Raw genomic sequence first — 23125 nt, forward strand, 5'->3', positions numbered from 1 at the left:
AACTGTAATCGACACATTTAATTAATTCCAACAAGAAGCTTAAACTATAATGTAAATTATCCCTACTTGGACTCTATAATGGGTTATGTATAGTGTATAGTTCCCTGGGTGCTTTGCTGGCTAAAACAACTGACTCCGACTGCGACGACCAGGAACACGGCTGGGCTTATCAAGATCCGATATTGGGCGACGTGTGCGGTCCGCCCCCGCCCCCTTCCCTGGATCAATTAAAACGCTGGCTGAGGGCAGCGGGCGGCGGGCTAACAACTCAATACAATGTAAACAAATGATATACGGTCGCAGGGGCAGCGTCACGTCAGGTCGTCCCTTTATAGTCAGGGTCTATTTCCATTTCCATTTTCATTTCCATTCGCATTTCCAGTTTGAGCTCGATTTTCATTTTCCGGAGTGGAGCGATTGAAACGTTTCTACCTTTCCACAAAAGCGACAGCCTCACAGCTGGACTCAAACGACCGGCTCTGCACTGCAGTCGCTGCAAATCAATTCGAAGGAGATTTTCATTTGATCCGAGCTCGAGTTTGAGTTTGAGTTTGAGTCGTAAAAAGCGGGCCCGTGGCCAGGCTCACATTTGACTGGTATACTGGTGGTCCCGGCCAATGTGCAGCGATCGTATCTGGCCAGATATGTCGGGCCAAACAAGTTGAGTTGTCAACGCAGCTCCGCAGGCCTCGTGAAGTGTCGTTGAGTTATGACGGTCCCGGGTTTTACAGTGAATCCGAATCTAAATCCGAGGCTAGCTGGCTGGATGTTGGCTCTTTACGACTCTGCCGGCCATTTGCCTAATTGATCGTATTAAGCTGTGGGAAAAGTAGTTTGGGTACTTGCCATTGGCCACTGCATGTGGGTGATCCTCAACCAGGTGTCTTTTTGGATGGATTTTCGAAAGTCCACCATCGAGTCTTGGGGATTACATACATATGTACCTTCTCCTCGCTGCCAGTGGGGTGTTGAGTTGAGCCAAAGAGGAAAACGTTATAAGCAAATGACTGTATAAGCTTATATATTTTTAAGATTTATTATCGTGTTCTGCCACCCACTCACACTTCGAACCACACAGTCTTCAGTTCAACATTCAATTAGTTGGGTTCACGCACACCGTACCTACTCTTATTACTCCACTCCACTCCACTCCGCTTCACTTCACTTCACGGCAGTGTAAATAAAGACGGGTCGTGGGATGGGGCACGAAGTGGGGTTAAATGGCCAGGGGCTTTGCGGAGTAACGAGGCATACTCGTACCTTCGGGCCGTAAATAAGCAACTCAATGAGCAGCGAACGCCAGCGCACGTGCCTCATAAACCACCGGCCGAGTCACCAGTACCCACACACTAAAAGAAAAGGGCGAAACTAATATTGAAATTGATTTAAAAACTTAAGTTTTCGTTTTAATCAAGCGAAATGGTTTAACCTTACGTCTTGAAAAACCCACGTTCCTTCGATACTAAACTTATGAGGAGTAAACTGGAGTCCAAAAATTGTGACTTTGTTGTTACACGAAATTTATAAAAATACTTTCCTGTGTAGTTAAGTCAAGTCCGGGCCGAGGGGAGTCAAGTCGAATCGAATCGAGTTGGAGACCACCCAGGTAACGATTTGTGCAGTCATTCCACGAATTCCCAGCTGAGGGGGCGTCGCGTCGATTCTTCGTGGCTTTTGCGGCCAATTCTGCAGACGGCGGTGCGGGGGGCATTTCGGATTCCACCAGGCTCAGTATGCTAAGGATGGCAACGGACCATTGTCAAAGTCCAAAATATAAATGCGTTTTCAGAGGATGGTATATATAGTCGGACAGCTGCGGGTAAGAAAATAAAACAGCCGGAATTGGTTTATCGTGAAAGAAATAGTTCTATATGTTCTAGTTCTTTTTTCCTACAACATTTTATAACTTAAGACTTAGAATGTATTTTCTGTTATCTATTGCAAGTGCTCCCCTCGACAGAGTTCCATATTCTCTTGGCCAGCACTGTACATATGTAAGTTGGTGGAGCAGGGCAATAAGGTTCGGCGCACAACGCCCACGCAGTCGCAGTGTCGTCATGGTCGCCGCAATCGCAGTTTGGGCAGCGGGTGAAATTAATTTGACAGCCAACGCAAAACGCATGCGTCGTCGGCATTCCTCGCCAGCACTCTACCCCCTTACCGCTTATCCACTACCCTGCCAGCCCGTTGCACCCTCCAGCTCCCCGGATATATCCACGAACTCCGGGGATTCGACGACGAAGACAGCAGACCCAGTGACGTTGCGGGCTTATCGCCTTACTCTTATATCTATCTTAAGCTTGTTGTTGGCCCGCCTCCTTCCCGCTCATTGTCGTTATCGTCTTGCAACCACATTAACACATCCGACTTCAAAAAGGGTTATGCGATGTGCTTAACTGATGTCAGCGGGGAGAGGAGATGGGACTTCGGTCGAATTAATGGATTGGGGACTTGCAGCCGGCCTCTCAAAGTGATCGGAATCGAATATTCTCATCGAAGTAATGTCAGATTGTTCATCTTAATTTGGATTCTCAAAATGATCTCCTTAATAGGGATCAGAAACGAAAATATACTGCCAATCAATCATAGTTTGGAGCCTACAAAAAATGAGTTGCGATAGAATATTTCTGAAATATCCCCTTGGATATGAATGAATTCCCACTTTATAACGCCTTTCAAATTTTGCTGGGCCACCCGCAATGCACTTTCAAGTCCAACTGAAACAAACCTCTGGTTGAAATGTCGCCACACGTGGGTTCGCCCATTGATAACTGAAAACCCATCTATCTGTGCCCCGCAGAAAAGAAGCCAAATCCATCGAAAACAAATCCGAAGTCGAAATAGTCCCAGCCCGAAGTTGAGTAGGATGAAACTGGGGTTGTACACGCTGAAAGTTTTGGGTGCGTTTAGGAAATTAGCTGGCTAAATTCAATTTAGAATTCCAATGCCAAATGTATTTAAGAGCAATACAATCACAGTGTAGTTGAAATATGAGAACATGTTCTTCTTTATTGTTAGAGACTTTTTTCGATATACTAACACAATTTTGACTTAATGACTTAAATAAATAATTAGATTGCAATAAAACATTAACGTAACAATAAAGGCAAGGCACTTCAACTTTTCTTTTAAGCCAGAAAAACTCATAATTACTGGTTGTGATTATAATAAATAATGAAGCAATTTGTTCACTTTTTTACCCATAATTTTTGCCAAGTGCACTGCGAGAAGCAGAGCTGAAAGCCAGGCAGGACCACACACGAAGTTGGAAAAGCCACACACACCGTCGAAGGGGCGGGGGCAGACTGCTCAGTTCCCCAGTTCCTCAGTTGGTGATGTCGGTTGCCAGTTGCCGGTTGCCGGTTGCCATTGGACGTGGCGGTTGATTACACGTATAAACGAAGCGAGCCGATCCGAGCCCAGTTCCAGGCTCAGTCCCAGTCTCAGTCCGATCTGGTCCCCCAGATCGCAGAGCCAACCGCAAAAGCCGACGCCAAGATAACGAGTTAACCCAAACCCAAGCCCAGACCGCAGGCACCGGGGGATCGGGATACCGAGCCATCGGGGAAAGGCGGAAGGGGAGCAGCAGCCGCCCGAACCACACACTACATGTCGCTGGGGACTCCGAGTCGCGGCCTACGTATTACCGGTGGCAAATAGTAATTATTACATTAAATGCCCCGCAATAATGCGGCAGCGACGTAAACATTTAGCCATAAAAATTGCTTGCAATCCGCGACTGCAAATGCAGTTAAGCTTTAAGTGGCGGTGCAAGAGGTACACAGAAAACAATTGCAAGAAATCATTTCAGACACAAGCAAATAAATATATTAACCTTTAAATTGATATATTTATAGCATTACCATACATCAAGTAGTGACATAGCTAAACTTATAGCCATAATAAGTGAGATAGAAACCTTTGACTTTATTGATCCCCGCGCAAGATCGCCATAAGTTTCTCTATGTACCCCTTGTGATGCGGGATAAGGGGAATCCGGAGAAAACAACCAGCCGGGTAATGGTAATGGCGCTATAGGCCAATGACAAATGCAATTGCATTGCCTCGGAGATCGGCGAGCGGGGCGGGGGGACTGTGTATCAGCTGGGGTCTGGGCAACGCTGCACTATAAATTAAGACATTATACGATTAAAAACAAACAGCCTGTCGTTAAAGTCGCGGAGGGAGGGAAAGAAAGCAGAGAGTGAAGCGAGCAGAACAGGGTTAGAATCCAGCTTTAGCGGGTTAATGGGCGAGACCAAACGCTCGGAATCATTCACATTGTAGATCTTGTTATTGCTTAAAATATAATGATTATATATATTAAGTTCATCGCCTTCAACAATCCCTAATTGAGAACATATAGAATTATTTTTACATATGGAGCAGTAAGGCGCCTCAAAGTAGGCAAAAACTTTTCGTAACAGATCACGATGCGATGTTACTAGGAAATGTGAATGATATTTGAGCGTGGAACAACGCTTACCAAAAGTTGCTTGTGCTTCTAGGCGGCCAAAGAAGAGATCTAAACTTCAACTCCAGCCATAAAAGCAACAACATTTCCGTCTCCCCCTTTTACTCCCCATCTCTCAGACTCTCCCACTCTCCCCGAAACGGCAAATGAAGCTCTCAAAGCGAACTGTGCTTCGTTGGTGGTCCATTGGCAGCTGCCGCCACACGGGCACTGATCTTGCGTGTGTGTGTGTGTGAGTGTTTGAATATCACGCTCTCTCCCTCTCTTTTTTCATCTCTCTTGGGGAATTGGAGCTGCATGCGAATCGAGCGACGCAAAACGAACTGCAAGTCATTGAGAGGAGAGCAAAAACTCGAGACCCAGCCAAAGATGGCGCAATCTTGGGAGAGCGAAATAAAGCTAAAATATGCATGGTGGAGAAAAAAATGCCGCCCATGTCGCCAAAAAGCGCCACACGCAGAGTGAGCGGGAGGTGGTGGGAGAAAGGAAAAGGGCGGTGGGGAGCGATTAGCTTGAATATAGAGAGAACCAAAAATATATGTGCTGCAACGCTAGTTCAGGTGAGCGAGTTAGTTGAGAGAGAGAGAGTTCTTGTTTGTTGATTGTAATAGCTCGCTCGGTGGTGGGTCCACATTCACATTCACATCTCCGTCTCCCACTCCTGCTCCCCGAAAGAGAGGACACGAGGGGAGCACGATGACTATGCAGTTGCATTCAATTTGAATTTCCATGGAGCTGAAGCGCCAATTTTTTGGTCGCTCTGAAGAGTTTTTATTTGTTTACTTCGTTGTTGTTGCCTCAATTGGATAGGGGTAATGTGGAATGCCGAGAAACACCAGAAGCAAATGCTTTTCCATTCATAAATCCGAAGCAGTTTTTAAGCTCACATGTCACTCGGCTTAAGTTCATGGTGCACACTTAAGATCGTTTTGCGTCTCCATTGAATTGTTAAAGTTAATTCCATACGTATTTTATTATTAATACATTTCAAAAAAATTGGTTATTCCCAACGTTGTACATAATGTTAAGTGGTTTAGTTCTTTAAAGAATAGTGCTCTAAAGAATATTTAGAAAAAACTATATTTAAGACTAAATAATAAAATAAATAAATTCGATTTCAAAAAGTAATAATATACTTTATAATTCTATTAAAAAGTAAAAAATAATAAATTACGCCTAATAAACATACAATTTTTTCTGTGTTTTAAGTTGCTGGGAATAACAACTCTACTTGTGTGGTCCTCTCACACTCATAACCTCTCGCATATTTGTGATTCATGGGGGAAGATGCTGCAAAAATAAAGGCAAGAGAAAAGCAAAAGATTCTGCCGCTCATAACTTAGCATCGGAACATGCAAAAACAGACATCAGCGCATGGGGCAGCAACAACACCCATAAAACCAACAACATGGCCAATGTAAAGCTAACAAATTTGCCAACAGTTCGCGGCACGAACACAGCCTGAGCCTGCCACGCACGCGCTCACCCCAAACAAATGCACTCACACACACACACACACACACGCGCGGAGACGAAAGCTCCACCGAGCAGCGCTGCCGACGCTGAAGGCCGACGTCAGCAGAGCGAAGCGGTGGGGTGGGGACCACCCACAACGCTTGGCGGTTTCAGTTTAATGAAGGCAGCAACACACATTTATTTTTGGGTGGTCCACACTGCAACGAAAATAAACCACAGTGGCAACAACAAACCAGCAGCCAAAGCACTTTGGGTGGTCCGTGCAAAAAAACAAAATGAAGGCATGCGAATAACAACAATAGAAATTAGCGTGCTTGTGGCGGAGCTATATGCTATATGGGTAACTTAGACCTACACAGACAATATTATATTACAGTGTTTATTTGTATATCTAAAAGAAAAATGTGGGTTTCCAACAATAAATTTGTATGCTCAAGAATTACGTATAGATAAAACATTCCTGATTATTAATGCAGAACGCTTTAATATTACCAAGTCATGTATAAAACAGTTAGAACTTATTTCTGATTCAAAACAATACCTGGTAACATGATTAAAAACTTATATTAAGAAAGCTTTTAATTTCTGTTATTTCATGAAAAATAGTAAACAAAATTTAAATTTGCCCACACCAAAATTGGTATTTCCTCGTGAAAACTCTTGAAACTCCCCTCGGTATTTTCTGAGTTGAGCTACCGTTAAATCAGCCCTCGCAGAGAGCGTTCTCAAACCAAAATGGCCGCACACAGCACAAGAGAGCAAGAGAGAGTTCGGAGAGCGTGTGTGTGTAAGTGCGAGTGTCTCCAGTGCACACAGGCGCAAAACAGTGCACACAGACGCCCTAAGAGCGGGAGAGAGTGTTTCTGCCTAATGAAGTTGTTGCCGCATCCACGAGATACAGATACATCTCTCAGACTGCGTGCGATCCTCGAACGAAACGGTTGTAAGTGCGGAGCGCGAAGACTTGTTATTTGTATTTCCGACTACTGGCACTACTAACAAAATAGATATCACAGAACTCGTGGAAAAGCTAAGATATTGTACCTCACGGATGCGAGACGAAGTTCATGGATTAAATGCCAGGCAATAACAAATAACAAAAGCCAGCCAACCAGTGTATGTGTGTGTGCGTCGCCAAGTGAAAAGTAAAGTAAAGGTAAAAGAGCGAAAGACGAGAGAGAAAACCGAATACGTGAGTCGTCCGTCTGCCGCTTTTCCATGTGTAAATGATGTGTGAAATATCTGTCAAATTCCCCTGAGAAATTGTGCCCAAGATAAAACCCAAAAACCGCGTTTTAATCGTCGAAAAACCCCAGCAAAAGCGAAGCCAGCAATCACAACAAAACCAAACGAGAGCTCAGATACACAGCGTGCTCAGCGAGTGAGCGAGAGAGCGCGGGAGAGAGAGTCTCTTCATTCAAAAATACAAAATAATTAAAAATAAAAATGCGGAGTGCAGTGCAAAATGCAGCCAAACAAAATACGAGATTCCAATAACAGTTAATCGAAACGAAAGTCCACGAACAATCCGCACACTGCCTCCCAAGTCTCAGTTCCCGGACGCAGACAAACGGCAGGCACTGTAGAAAGACCGATCCCACAGCACACTCCCATCTGCACATCTCCGCCACGCGATTACGTCCGGAATCCGGCTATAAACATAACCATAATGGACCGCGACAGCCTCCCACGCGTTCCGGACACACACGGCGATGTGGTCGATGAGAAATTATTCTCGGATCTTTACATACGCACCAGCTGGGTGGACGCCCAAGTGGCGCTCGATCAGATAGATAAGGTGAGTGACCAACTACAGTGCACCTTCACTATAAGGGATAGCTGTTGAGTTCTATAATACCCATGAATCGTATTCGGAACAACATTAGAATCTTAAAGCGGAAGCATTTCATATAGGAAATTTGGTTCTTTAGGTATCTTTATAAGTAATCCATTTTTCTTTAAATAAAGAATGTGCTCTGAAGTATTTAGACAACTTTAAAATTTTATATGTTATTTCATATTATATATTAAAATACTCGGAATGCTGAAATGGTTGTTTCGTAATTCTCTGTACTGTTATTAGAATATTCAGACATTATGTAGAAGTTCGACTGTAAAGCCGAAGCGCAGCGACTTTTGTTTAATGCGGCCATTAAGTCGCGGGGACAGATTTCAATAAATTTTATTGCCAATATCTCTCGCAATATTTTTCGCGTTTTTTCGTCTCTGATGTCTTCTTCGCCAGTCGTTTCGTTTTCATTTCATTCGTTTCGTTTTCCTTTGCTCGATTCACGGGTTAATATAGTTGTCTGATGTTTTTTTGCTTGCCAGGCAGCCTATTAATTACAGTGATTAGTTGAAATCCACGCCAATCGGCTTATATGCTAATTTAGCTATTTCATTCTCTAGACATAAAAAGCGTGGAGGATTTACCTCCGAATATAGACATTTTTATGAAACTATTCGCCGTATAAGTAGATGAATACTCTTTTCGGTGAATTTGATGTTTTACCAATCTTGTTAGTATTTATTCTCTGTGCACCGCCATCAATCCACATCCATTTTCGCTGTGCAGAAGTAGACACACAGCAGGACTTTCGAAGTCGAATCGCCTAGCCCAACCCGACCGATCCGAGCCCAGACGGACATATCCACAGACAACTTCATTACTTTGGGGCTACTGTGCACGGCGGGCCCGACCGCAAACCGAAACAATAACAATAACAACAGCAACTGCAACTGCGGCGAGCGCCAAAAACAGCTAGGCAAAAACTGGGCAGCAGCAGCAGCAGCAGGAGTTACGTCCAGCAATCGAAGGCAGCCGAAAAGGCAAAAGGCAAAAAGCTTTAGCAGCCGCAGCAAAAATAATAAACAACGCCAGCAACAACTCGCCCAGTACTCTGCTGGTGTGGGTTCGTATCTGTGTGCCTGTCCAACATGGGTGGGCGCCGAGGTTTCCGCGAGAGTCATTTCGTACGTGATGCTGCTGGCTGGACTGCCATTGGCCACCCCCTTCCAGCCGCTCTTTTCGGAACCCCCATGCCCCCACGCCCCACTCAACGTTCCTCAGATGCTCTGTGATACAAGTTTTGAAGCGACTTCGGTTGGGAATTCTTCGCAGATTGATTAGAAGCATGCGTGACGCAATGAGTAATCTTTATAATTTCAAAACAATTGACTTTTTGGCTCTGCAGTATTAGATTAGCAAAAAGTTCACTACGAATTTTTAGTATTAATTGTATGTCAATAAATGAAAGGCTATATATTTTCATTACGCTTTAACAATTTTTTAATTAGAATTTAAAAGTGATTGAAAACATGCTCTTCATAACATCCCCAATAGTTTGGATCTCTAAGAAAGAGCAGCATGCAATCATTATACCCATATTCGTTGCCAAAAGCATTTCAGTTCGCTGTTGTTATTCCCACCCATGCAAATGAAGCAACCAGGGATCGTTTTTCGGGTTTGGATCGGGCCATTGAATGCGGGTGGCCCAAAAAGCGGAAAAAAAGAAAAGAGGCAAGGAAAAAATTTCACTGACGCACGCGCTTTGTTGTTGCTGCCGCTGCTCAAGCAGTGAATGCCAAACTGTGTGCCACTACACTGAAAAACTAACACCTGTTTCGGAATAATTTACATTTACAATTTTTAAGGCTATGTGCTACCAATTGCCTTTTACTTTACGATAACGGAATTCAATTCAAATGCTTTTTAAAAATACTGAACATTTTGGTGAAAACTCAATTTTTCTGTGTGGACCGCCTCAAGTTTTCTCGCTGGTTCGCTGATGCTTTTTACAGCTTGATGTCTTCATCATTGTTGCAGTTGCACAGTTCCTTGGCGACCGCGTGGCGTGTCTTGCTCTGTTGTTGTTCCCCTCCGTTTTCCCCGCCCTTTCCCCTCGAGACGGTCATTCTCTTGTTTTTGCCCTCTCCGCCTAAGTGTGTGTGTGTGTGCATCTCAATTATTTCTCGTAAAGTCTCTCGGGGCTCGGTTGTAACGTGCTTTTGACTGTGCCCCATCCTGAACTCCACTGGAAAGTTGTGGCAAACGATCGATCGTGATGGCGCCGACATCGTCAGCGTCTTTTGTGGTCGTCGTCGTCGTCATCATCATCATCGTCGATGGCGATTTATTTTAATGACTCAATTTAACGAAATATATTAAGACATTAAAATCGTCTAACAAAGCTGGCAAAGGCTCGTAGTGCGCTTGCTTCTTTTCTTTTTTTGGAGTATGCAAATTACCGAACGCGATTATTATTATTATTACCTTTGTTTATTTACTTCTTTGGAAAAAGTTTAATGTTTGCTGCTGGGCGGTCTGCGTTATATTCGAAAGGATGACGTTTTAGTTCATGATGTGCATACCAAATGAAGCTGAGAATTACTTAGTCGACCCAGGTGATCTACTTGAGGGTATAACGAATGGGAGATAAAGTTTGTTTGTGCATTAAGATATTAAACTATTGGTAAAATACATAGGCCATGATTTTAATTTTATATAATTATTTGCTAGTCAATTAAACTTATTATCTATGCACATACCTTTATACCTTTACAAATCTTTTGGATTTTGTTAAGCATTAAAAAGTGGTTTTGCCAGTTTAATATAATTTTTTATTTAATTCAAATATATATTTCTAATTTATGGTAGATAACTTATTTTTCTTTTATAAAATTCCTGAAGAAATTTCCAAAGAAAACACTTTCATCTATTTTTACTTGCTGGGACGTGTTTCCATATGTGCTCCAAAAATAATTTTTTTCACAATTTCGTTTTGACTTAGGGTATCTCATAGCTGCATTTATCCATCCGATCGGGCTGTCCGCTGATATTTATTTATTATTTGCCCTAAGTCCGGCGACTGAAATCGCACAGGCAGAAATCTCACTTAAGGCAATGCCGCACTATCGATGCAGCCCATGTACTCGCGACAGAGCTCGTTGTATCTATAAGATACATATGATTTCATGAATGAAATCGCTTGTCTACCCCCTTCCTCCTACTCGTTCCACTCCACCACCATGTTTGCTGTGCCAATTGTAAGGCAAACACACTCGCACCGAAACGCACACACTTTGCACAGGAAGTTGAGCAACATTGGCGGCATTTTGAAGAAGTCTTCGCTCCCAGTGGGCCATAAATTTGTTTAGTCATTCCTGGAGATGGCCGGCGATGCCGTGTCCGTTTCGCTTTTTTCACAACTGCTCACGAAAAACAAACACAAACACAAATATTTGTGGCATCCACACAGACAAGGGGCAAACATTTATCAAATTGACATATCCAAGAGCAAGAGGAAACATCTTCAAAAACAAAAACCAGTAGCCTATCGGCACAAACTTTGAAATTGACTATCAACAGAAGCATCCTATTTATTGGAGTAAACACGAAGCATAGTATGCGTTTAAAATCATCTTTAAAGTCAAATCAGACCAAAGTCAGACGCTCTTCTTTCTGTCTTAGTCTACTCTGTAGGTAACTTTAATATTTAATCAACCCCAACCTCAGCCAGATAACGCGGCCTATTGACTTTCAGACCGTAAGTCAAATATTATAATTTTCAGATCGTTATCTGTTTGATAAGATCTCGAGCGCGGTAGGTGTAAGGCAAATAAATCATTGTCACACTAGCGATCAATATTTGTTATTTGATATTTTCAAGTGGCGAAGGGAGTTCAGATAGCAATAGCTCCACGCAAATAAAATACAGTTCAGAACCATACAATTAACTACATATGAAATATTTACGGACACAAAATACCAAAAAAAAAAAACTAAAAACAAGACGGAAAGGAAAGATCAAAGGGCTGGACCGAAAGTAAGGGCGAGGGTGAGTCTGGATCTCAAGTGGAGAGTGGAGAGTAATCCTTGAGCAAACTCCCCCAAGGAATGACACAGATAGTCGGCGGGACGATACCTGCATAAATTGCTATTCCCTTTCAGCAGGGTAGTATAGATCCATCGATGGGATTTCGCTTCCCAGAAGGCCGCAGAACAATGTCGATGAAGATATCTCACGCCTACAGGCGTTTCCGGCTTAGGGTTACGTGGAGGGAGTGAGACCTCGACGGAGATACAGATAGAGATACATGGATGGGAAGTGCTTAGCAAGTTAACTGTAATTTGACATGCTGGGCGTGTTGAAAGCAAAACACGATAAGGTGTGCACGCCCAGAAATTTTCCACTTCTGGGAAATGTCATTTAAATATGGCTGGGAAAATTCGTGAACAGCCAATTAAAGATTGTCTGCGTACAGAAGAATTAGGCAATTTCTTTCCATGAAGTCTTTAGATACCTTTTTCATTTTGAACTTTTAATCGGATTGAATGGGCACCCTCTACTCCCATTCATAATGGGACAGCAGTGCCACTTAACATAATCCTTCGACCCATTATCGGGGGTTTGAACTTATTTTCCCCTTCGAATGAGCCCAATGGCCCACATAACTCCCACACAGTGATCCCACAATTGACAGCTTCATCTGCCGGGGCCCCACACACACGCAACGCACCAACGTGGCCAACTTGACTTGATCTGCCATCTGCAGCTGGCGCGGGAAACTGGAACTCACAAAAAAACCAAAAACAAAAAATACAAAATACAAAATGTGAGGGAAAAAATGAAAATAAACCGAGGAAAAAACACGAAATGCTGTTGTACAGGCGGCCACAGCTTGGGCTTCATTAGGGAAGGGACGGACGGACGACGGACGACGGCAACGACTTTGGCCGAGAGTCGAGCCGCACATAAAACTGTTATTGTCTTCATCAGTATGAGGTCTCGGCGAAGCAAGACATAACAACGGCTCGACAGCGAGAGAGAAGAAAAATCAGGAGAATTATGAAGACATTAACTCGACCACACAGCACGCTGTCGTACCCGTACCCATACCTATACCTATACCTATAACCATACCGATACCCATACTCATACGCATACCTATACGCATACCGAGCACAGACCGAAAAACTCGAAACCCCAGAGAGGGGCTTACTTACGATCAAGACCTAGAGCCGAGCCAGAAAAAGGTATACTGCAGACAGCAGACACAGTGACAGAGAGCGAATACCGGAAAGAAACATTCAAGCAATAATCACGGAATTCACTGAAAAAGCAGTTAACGGACAGAGGCCCACGAACGGACAAACGGACGGACTCCGCTGAACGGACGCGAACTCGATACGATACGATACGCAACGATACTATACGATGGCAAACGATCGGGAGTGGAGTGCGTGTGTACCTGTGAGGGCCGCGGCCAGGTAGGCTGCGTTTTCGATTTTCAGACGAAATAATAAAGAAATTAAAATTGTTACGGCCTCTCCAGATCGCAGGGCAGGTGAACTTTGCTTCAGTTGAAATCGAAGTGATTACAAAACTTTCTTGACAGACTGCCGTCCAGAGAGAGAGAGAGGGAAAATAATCGGGTATCCATGCCGGTGGTCCTCTTGTGTTTTGCACCTGGCGCTTCTGGAGTTAACTGTAAACCGTCTGCATGGCCGCTCACCTGAGCCGCACTGTGACCTTCAAATCGTTTTTTTAACGATTTCGCTTTACGGGCATGCAAATATGTTTTTATTCCTTTTTTTTCGACTCGCTCGATGCAAAAAGTAAAGAGCATAAAATGGTAATAAATGCGGCAGACGGTTTGCTAGTCACGTTTTGGGGGCGCCATATATTGGCGGCAACAAGGAATTTGCATTCAACGGTTTCACATTCGTTTGGGCCTCATTTTTAATTGCCTCGAAATCAATTTACGTCTGCTGCTCAACCAGTCAAATGAGTGTGCCGTGTGTGGTCCTTAATGGCGCCCAATATACGGAAAAATTTGTACGGAGCGCTAAATGTAATAAAGAATTCCATATCCCTGCTAAAAATAAACAAAAAATAGGTCCATCCGTGACGCACTATATCTATTTCCATAGCTATTTTGTTTGACAGCCTCCGCAGCTGTGTGAATGGCATGTGAAAATGGAAAAACACTCCTCCATTTAAATGCCGGCGGGCGAGATGGGAAAAATAATAAGAAAGGGTAACCAGCATGAGATACACGTAAGGTCGGATGTGGCAATGCAGGAGATTTCGTATTCAAAAACGTTATCAAGTGGCATATAACTTTTATGGTAGCTACAAGTTTTATGGCACACGCTTACGTGAGAAACATGGGAAAGCGGCGAACCTCACACCCAGCCCACCGTATCAGAGATTCCATATATAGAGCAGTCATCAGTAATCCCTTGAGCAAGAATTAAAAGATCTCAAAAGATTCCCCGCCAGTGATTCCCGCGCTCGCACAATCCATAAATTTGCCAGTCCATCAGTCCATACAGTCCATATACACAATACTCGCACCATAGATGCCCTATTCATATTCGATTCGTCTGGGTGGTCTGCCATATTGAATTTCATTTTATGCTAAAAATGCTGTTTTTGTGGTTTTGCATTCGATTTTTATTGCGGCATAACTGGGTGCGCTCATATTTTATGGCCCAACGCACCATATACGACCGAGACTCAAGTGCTTTTCAGATTTCCAAATGGCATGGAAAAGTTTTTATATATTTTTTTTAAATTTTTAAATAGCGGTCCGTGTAATTAAGTAGTCAGGCGCTGTGGGGGGCCGCAGGAAATTCGATTTATGCCCCACCAGTTGATGGGTCGGTCTTTTGATTGATTGATGCGTGATGCGGAGATTTCGAGATTGTTTACAGAAGAGAACGGAAAACTTCAAACATACTGAGTTTAGACATGTGCATATATATTATAAATATCACATAAACTTAAGTAAAGTAAATCACCATCTTTTTGGTTTGGGTATTCCAGTTCTAGTATAATCATTTTTTTGTATGATAACCTACTATCATTATAATATCATACATATGAAGAAATAGTTTCATCTGTTATCAACGATTTTTCTCCGTGTACTTGTGATACATTTGTACCCATCTCCGCTCTACCTGCACCTGCTGTTCCCAACTGTTTTCGTCTTTTTCGGACTGTCTGTCCGTCTGGCTCCTCGCCCGATCTCATTCGTCGTGGGACCAAACCCTGGGTTCTGAGCCGGTCCTCTTTCCTCGGTTTCTGGGCAACGGATTAGGGAGGCTGGAGAACCTCCGGCGGCTGTGTGTGCGCATTTCTAATGAAGCTGTCGCTGTTGCTGTTGCTGTTGCTGAGGCTGAACAGCAGCAACAAAGAGCTGACATTTTCATTTGAAAATGCAGCATAGGAAACCCCGGGCAGGATCATAAATCAATGCGTGACATTTCCTCACAGCGAACCAAAGCTGCGGGGGTGGGCACAAACTGAATCTGAATCTGAATTCGAAGCTGAATCTGAGGGTAGAGAGCAGGGAAAAGTGGCACGCAAGGCAAAAACAGCCCAAGATTGATGATATGTCACACAGCTCGAGCAGCAGTTTTGCGAAGGCCTCGAAAGAGACGGCTCGAGCCGAGCGAAAGAGACGGCTGCTGACAAGCGTTGATGGCTCAATTTTGAGGCGCACAGTTTGCGAGCCACTGGAGTGGCGGCCAAATCTAGATTAACTTTATTTTTATACCCTGCCGCCCCAAGGCGCAGAGGCAACCGTGTTATTTTTGCGGCCAGGGATTCCTAGAATCGTGTGCATCTTTTGTTTGCGCACCTCGGACGGGAAAAATTATGGAAAAATTCCACGAACAGGTCGCCGCAGGCAGTCTCAAAGTGGATGTGCCGCCAACGACTTAATTAATGGCGACAAAGTTGAGCGTGCCGCGTTTGATGTTTTATTTTCCCTGCGTTGCGGAAGTGCCTGAATATGTTTGCATATATATATGTATATCCAACTGGGTTGCATAAACAAGCAGCAGGAAGTGCAGGATGCTATCCTGCATGTGTATGAGCCCTCGACAGGATCGGTGATCATATGTATATGTACGAGTGGCTCCCGCTCCTTCTTAACGGTAGTCGTAAAACGCTCGAAAGACCAAACAATAAAGCCATTTCTATGTGCTGCAGCCTTTTCTACACTTTTCGATGGCCACAACCTGGCTTGGCCCGAGAAAAATCTGTGAAAAGCGATAAAGGGCGGCAGCAGTGAAGAGACGACAGAACGAGGAGCCAAACTTCGAGAAGATTCGAGTTTGGGTCTGTGCGGAATGCGTTATTGGATGCCTCGATCCCCGACTTGGTTGGGTGCGCCACAGTTGCTGCACAGTGGGATCAGTGGGCACTTCGATTTCAGGTTCTTGTCAAGAATTTATTTTTGTAAAGTTTGTAACCACTGAGTATTTCGTACTTATTATAGGGTTGCTAGCTCTCAAAGAAATATTTTTGAGGTTGTTAATTACTTTATCAGCAATCGTATTTTAACGTAAATTGCATGGCATTTTTGAGACTTTAATGCTTAGAATTTATAAACAAATTTTTTTTTTAATTAAGTTCCGTTTATTTCCGTATTTGCTAGTACCACTGTTTCTCTGATTGTTGGACTAAGACTTCGATTGAGACGTTAGCGTTAGCGCGAGCCTCATTATTATTTTTTCATGCTTCTTTTATTTTTTTTTTTGGGGAAAGGGGTTCAGTTTCCGTGCAGCGCAGCAGCAGCTGAAGAATGGAGAAGCAGCACGAAATTCGAGGTTGTTGTTTGAGCCAGGCCCAAAGCCTGTGCAGCGATCGATCCAATTGCCCAAGCAGGCGATTATAGGTTCGCCTTTTCTCAGCCCGCCAATGACGGCATCGGCGTATGTGTTGTTCTTGTGGTTCCGCGGTTCTGAACTCTGAATTCGGGATCTGGGATCTGGGAATCTGGGGATCTGGGATCGGGGCTTTGGGTGGGGTCCGGTGGCATGGGCGTGGGGAGTTGATGGAATGTAAACAATTCACGGACCAAAATGGCATAGTTGTACGAAACCAGATGGCAATATATAATCTGTTTATAATTTAATTAAATTTAATGTACCTCAGTTCCATTTCATATTTAAAGTTCGGCCCAGAGTAAGATTTTCAGACCACACCCCTGATGGGGATGCGGATGGGCTTCATTGGGAGCAGAGCAAATAAATTATATGGCCACACGCTGTTTCGTTATAATTTTAATGCGTTATTTATGGGGGATGCAGGATATCTAAAATAAAGCCAGAAACCAAGTGCTAAATTCCGTATTTCGTTGCTTTTTTTTTAGGGTAAGGCGCGTGGCAGCCGCACGGCGATCTATCTGCGATCAGTATTTCAGTCCCACCTCGAAACCCTCGGCAGCTCCGTGCAGAAGCACGCGGGCAAGGTGCTGTTCGTTGCGATCCTGGTGCTGAGCACCTTCTGCGTCGGCCTGAAGAGCGCCCAGATACACTCCAAGGTGCACCAGCTGTGGATCCAGGAGGGCGGCCGCCTGGAGGCGGAACTGGCCTACACACAGAAGACGATCGGCGAGGACGAGTCCGCCACGCACCAGCTGCTCATCCAGACGACCCACGATCCGAACGCCTCCGTCCTGCATCCGCAGGCGCTGCTTGCCCACCTGGAGGTCCTGGTCAAGGCGACCGCCGTCAAGGTGCACCTCTACGACACCGAGTGGGGGCTGCGCGACATGTGCAACATGCCGAGCACGCCCTCCTTCGAGGGCATCTACTACATCGAGCAGATCCTGCGCCACCTCATCCCGTGCTCGATCATCACGCCGCTGGACTGTTTCTGGGAGGGAAGCCAGCTCTTGGGACCGGAATCGGCGGTCGTTATACCGTAAGTAGTCGATAGCTACATATTTGGTAGTTTTGTGGTAACTCACTTTCTTTAGTAAACATATCCCTGCTTTTTTATAACCATATAGCATTCTTAAGATTCCACTTCCTTAACCCAACTAATCCATTATTTTGCCTATCATCACTCCACAGAGGCCTCAACCAACGACTCCTGTGGACCACCCTGAATCCCGCCTCTGTGATGCAGTACATGAAGCAGAAGATGTCCGAGGAGAAGATCAGCTTCGACTTCGAGACCGTGGAGCAGTACATGAAGCGGGCGGCCATTGGTAGTGGCTACATGGAGAAGCCCTGCCTGAACCCACTGAACCCCAATTGCCCGGACACGGCGCCGAACAAGAACAGCACCCAGCCGCCGGACGTGGGAGCCATCCTATCCGGAGGCTGCTACGGATATGCAGCGAAGCACATGCACTGGCCGGAGGAGCTGATTGTGGGCGGAGCGAAGAGGAACCGCAGCGGCCACTTGAGGAAGGCCCAGGCCCTGCAGTCGGTGGTGCAGCTGATGACCGAGAAGGAGATGTACGACCAGTGGCAGGACAACTACAAGGTGCACCATCTCGGATGGACGCAGGAGAAGGCCGCGGAGGTCTTGAACGCCTGGCAGCGCAACTTTTCCCGGGAGGTGGAACAGCTGCTCCGTAAGCAGTCGAGAATCGCCACCAACTACGATATCTACGTGTTCAGCTCGGCTGCTCTGGATGACATCCTGGCCAAGTTCTCCCATCCCAGCGCCCTGGCCATAGTCATTGGCGTAGCCGTCACCGTTCTGTATGCCTTCTGCACGCTCCTCCGCTGGAGGGACCCCGTCCGTGGCCAGAGCAGTGTGGGCGTGGCCGGAGTACTGCTCATGTGCTTCAGTACCGCCGCCGGATTGGGATTGTCGGCCCTGCTGGGCATCGTTTTCAATGCCGCCAGCACCCAGGTGGTTCCGTTTTTGGCCCTGGGTCTGGGCGTGGATCACATCTTCATGCTGACCGCTGCCTATGCGGAGAGCAATCGGCGGGAGCAGACCAAGCTGATCCTCAAGAAGGTGGGACCGAGTATTCTGTTTGGTGCCTGCAGCACGGCGGGATCCTTCTTTGCGGCCGCCTTCATTCCGGTGCCGGCTCTGAAGGTGTTCTGCCTGCAGGCTGCCATCGTAATGTGTTCCAATTTGGCAGCGGCTCTGTTGGTTTTTCCGGCCATGATTTCTCTGGATCTGCGAAGGCGCACCGCCGGCAGGGCGGACATCTTCTGCTGCTGTTTCCCGGTGTGGAAGGAACAACCAAAAGTGGCTCCTCCGGTGCTGCCCCTGAACAACAACAACGGACGTGGGGCCCGGCATCCGAAGAGCTGCAACAACAACCGTGTGCCGCTGCCCGCCCAGAATCCTTTGCTGGAACAGAGAGCTGCCAGCCCTGGGAGCAGTCACTCACTGGCGTCCTTCTCCTTGGCCAACTTCGCCTTCGAGCACTACACACCCTTCCTCATGCGCAGCTGGGTGAAGTTCCTGACCGTTATGGGTTTCCTGGCGGCCCTCATAACCAGCTTGTACGCCTCCACGCGCCTCCAAGATGGCCTGGACATTATTGACCTGGTGCCTAAGGACAGCAACGAGCACAAGTTCCTGGATGCCCAAACCCGACTGTTCGGCTTCTACAGCATGTATGCGGTTACCCAGGGCAACTTTGAATACCCCACCCAGCAGCAGTTGCTGCTGGACTACCATGATTCATTCGTGCGGGTGCCTCATGTGATCAAGAACGACAACGGTGGACTGCCGGACTTCTGGCTGCTGCTGTTTAGCGAGTGGCTGGCTAATCTGCAAAAGATATTCGACGAGGAGTACCGCGATGGGCGGCTGACCAAGGAGTGCTGGTTCCCCAACGCCAGCAGCGATGCCATCCTGGCCTACAAGCTCATCGTGCAAACCGGCCATGTGGACAACCCCGTGGACAAGGAACTGGTTCTCACCAACCGCCTGGTCAACAGCGATGGCATCATCAACCAACGCGCTTTCTACAACTATCTGTCTGCTTGGGCCACCAACGATGTCTTCGCCTACGGAGCCTCTCAGGTGGGTCTCCTTATGAAAATCTAAAATATTTATTTTGTATAACTCTAATGTTAAAGATTACTATAACGAACGTCTGTGTCTTACAGGGCAAATTGTATCCGGAACCGCGCCAGTATTTTCACCAACCCAACGAGTACGACCTTAAGATACCCAAGAGTCTGCCACTGGTCTACGCTCAGATGCCCTTTTACCTTCACGGTCTAACAGATACCTCGCAGATCAAGACCCTGATAGGTCATATTCGCGACCTGAGCGTCAAGTACGAGGGCTTTGGCCTGCCCAACTATCCATCGGGTGAGTCTGAACAGTCATACTGCATACATGGGTTCCAATTAACACTCAATTTATTTATCGCCAGGCATTCCCTTCATCTTCTGGGAGCAGTACATGACCCTGCGCTCCTCACTGGCCATGATCCTGGCCTGCGTGCTCCTCGCCTCCCTAGTATTGGTTTCCCTGCTCCTGCTCTCCGTTTGGGCCGCCGTTCTGGTGATCCTCAGCGTGCTGGCCTCGCTGGCCCAGATCTTCGGTGCCATGACTCTGCTGGGCATCAAACTCTCGGCTATTCCGGCAGTCATACTCATCCTCAGTGTGGGCATGATGCTGTGCTTCAACGTGCTGATATCACTGGTGAGTTATAGCTTTTGGCTAGACCATTAAGAGCATTGGATTTTCCATAGATTTCCCTTTGGAATCTACCTTTCTTTAGATCCTCTTCACCACACTTTAACCGCTTATCTTTTCCGTTTTAGGGCTTCATGACATCCGTTGGCAACCGACAGCGCCGCGTCCAGCTGAGCATGCAAATGTCCCTGGGACCACTGGTCCATGGAATGCTGACCTCCGGAGTGGCCGTGTTCATGCTCTCCACCTCACCCTTTGAGTTTGTGATTAGACACTTCTGCTGGCTTTTGCTGGTGGTCTTGTGCGTGGGCGCTTGCAACAGTCTGTTGGTGTTTCCCATACTCCTAAGCATGGTGGGACCGGAGGCGGAACTGGTGCCACTGGAGCATCCAGACCGGATATCCACGCCCTCTCCGCTTCCCGTGCGAAGCAGCAAGAGATCGGGCAAATCCTATGTGGTGCAGGGATCGCGGCCCTCGCGAGGCAGCTGCCAGAAGTCGCACCACCACCACCACAAGGACCTTAATGATCCATCGCTGACGACGATCACCGAGGAGCCGCAGTCCTGGAAGTCCAGCAACTCGTCCATCCAAATGCCCAACGATTGGAGCTACCAACCGCGGGAACCACGTCCCGCCTCCTATGCTGCCCCGCCCCCCGCCTACCACAAGGCCGCCGCACAGCAGCACCACCAGCACCACGGCCCGCCCACCACGCCACCGCCCCCCTTCCCGGCGGCCTACCCGCCGGAGCTGCAGAGCATTGTGGTGCAGCCGGAGGTGACGGTGGAGACGACCCACTCGGACAGCAACACCACCAAGGTGACGGCCACGGCCAACATCAAGGTGGAGCTGGCCATGCCCGGCAGGGCGTTGCGCAGCTATAACTTTACGAGTTAGCACTAGCACTAGTTCCTGTAGCTATTAGGCCGTATCTGTAGACTTTAGCCCTAGCCGTAACTGTATCTGTATCTGTATAATCGACTTGTCCAGCGGGTCTGTCGAGGATTTCGTTTTCATGGATGTTGGCCGGGAACCTACTTAAATTTATTTTTCGTTTCTCAAAAAAAACATTGACCGATTAAGACAACCATTTTTAAAAAGGTCAGTAAAAATGTTGAGCATATATGAGCTGTATAAAATTCATTAATCGACATACATATATCCATGAAAAGTGAAAAGCGAGACAGACCTGTATGTATGTATATGTGTATGCATGTTAGTTAATTTCCCGAAGTCCGGTACTTGTAGCAGCTGCCTTCCCCCCGCCCCTTCCCCTGAACTACACACCCTTCGAGCCACGCCCCGCCGCCCCTCTGCCTAGCAGCTTTGTATGTATGTATGCTAGCACCTAAGGAATTCTTAAACTTAGAGATATTTATTGTAACACACGCCCACACACGCAACACACACACTGTACTTACATACATATAATTCAATGCGAGATTCACCCACACAAAAACAAACACACAAACTAGTAATTGTAGCTCGTAATTTAGTTTAAATATGTACATAAAACACAAGGACTTGAACCAAAATAGTATCGCTTAAACGGAAACGAAAGAATCGAGAAAAATAAATAACTATAACTTAATCAACTACAAAAGAGATCCCTCCTCCCCCTAACCGTACTTACAACCAAAATAAAACAAGAGTATAAGCATGAAAAGTGGAAAACGAAGCGAGAACGATTGTAAACGCGGCATTTATCCATGTACATTTGTTGCACAAAGACTGACTGTCTTTTTTTAAATAAAAATATATATTATACAGTTTTTTAAAAGCGAATTTCATCCGTTTTTTCGAAAAAGTTGGGATTTTCAGCTTATAGACATTTAAACAATGGTCGGAAAACAGAAACGAATAAAAGGGAAAAAGGGACAAATAAAAAGCTTACACAATTTAATGAAGTTTCAAAAACCTAAAAGAAAAAGACTAACTTTATTTCAAATACGTTGACTGTTTACAAATCTAGTTGATAAACTTCTATACATGGAGAAAACTTTTACTTAACTAAGATTAACACTTTGGTTAAAGTCTCTGCTAAGCTTTTCTGCACCGTGAGAAAATTTAGGTCAGAACATTGTAGGCTTAATTTACTTGACGCTGATTAGGTTCAATCTGATTTGTTTTATTTTATTATTTCGTTTCCTTCATTTTTAATTCATTTGATCGGGTAGACGAATATTTGATTACACGCTTAGACAGAAGCATCACAACTTAGAAATAATTTCCCTCGTTCTTGAAGTCAAAACTCTATGTATGGTGTTATCCTCATTTACTGTGTACTGTGATTGAGAATCCACTGCAATAACTCTCCACAGTTCTTTATATTGCTATTTTCAGTTCGTTTACCTTTAAGAAGTAACAACTTTTTAAATTTACAGGCAAACCGGGATTTTTTAGTACGAGACCTGGGTTGTGAAGAACACATGGGGTTACAGCTCCATTAACATCTGGTAACACTGGTTCCAATTTTTAAATAGTTTTTGATGCGTGAGTAGATTTCTGCACAAACCGTGGAAAAGAGGCCGTTCAAGTATTTCAGCAAGCATGGGTGGCATGATATGAGTGAAAATGCATTTGATGCAATGGAAAAAAATCAATTATCAGCAAGAAGATTGATTGCAAACGCCAGAACAACACACACACACACGGGAAGGAGAGGGCCATTATCGGCATTCGGGCGGTCGCAAGTGTGTGCGTAAGCTAAAGAGTCAGAGAGAGAGAGGGAGAGAGTGGCAGAGAGCCGC

General features: G+C 45.6%; 1 protein-coding gene and 1 long non-coding RNA gene across 2 annotated transcripts; both read left to right on the forward strand.

The window, feature by feature from the left end:
* Positions 1 to 1563: 1563 nt before the first annotated feature.
* Positions 1564 to 3105, forward strand: LOC120320736. The gene is made up of 2 exons (XR_005560267.1): positions 1564 to 1819; positions 1946 to 3105. It is a non-coding gene; the product is annotated as an uncharacterized LOC120320736 (long non-coding RNA).
* A 3745-nt stretch (positions 3106 to 6850) lies between these two features.
* LOC6528624 (protein patched) lies at positions 6851 to 22160 on the forward strand. The gene is made up of 6 exons (XM_002089631.4): positions 6851 to 7748; positions 17117 to 17670; positions 17823 to 19749; positions 19836 to 20043; positions 20108 to 20379; positions 20502 to 22160. The coding sequence occupies exons 1-6, from the start codon at positions 7620 to 7622 to the stop codon at positions 21270 to 21272; spliced, it is 3861 nt and encodes a 1286-aa protein (XP_002089667.1). The 5' UTR covers positions 6851 to 7619; the 3' UTR covers positions 21273 to 22160.
* The last annotated feature ends 965 nt before the right edge of the window (positions 22161 to 23125 follow it).

This window comes from Drosophila yakuba, chromosome 2L (genome assembly GCF_016746365.2).
Source record: "Drosophila yakuba strain Tai18E2 chromosome 2L, Prin_Dyak_Tai18E2_2.1, whole genome shotgun sequence".
Taxonomy (NCBI): domain Eukaryota; kingdom Metazoa; phylum Arthropoda; class Insecta; order Diptera; family Drosophilidae; genus Drosophila; species Drosophila yakuba.

Coding starts and splice junctions, on each gene's coding strand:
- LOC6528624 (XM_002089631.4), top strand. CDS start 7,620: ATGGACCGCGACAGCCTCCCACGCGTTCCGGACACACACGGCGATGTG. Junction 7,749..17,116: donor CGCTCGATCAGATAGATAAG/GTGAGTGACCAA, acceptor CTTTTTTTTTAG/GGTAAGGCGCGTGGCAGCCG. Junction 19,750..19,835: donor TCGCCTACGGAGCCTCTCAG/GTGGGTCTCCTT, acceptor TGTGTCTTACAG/GGCAAATTGTATCCGGAACC.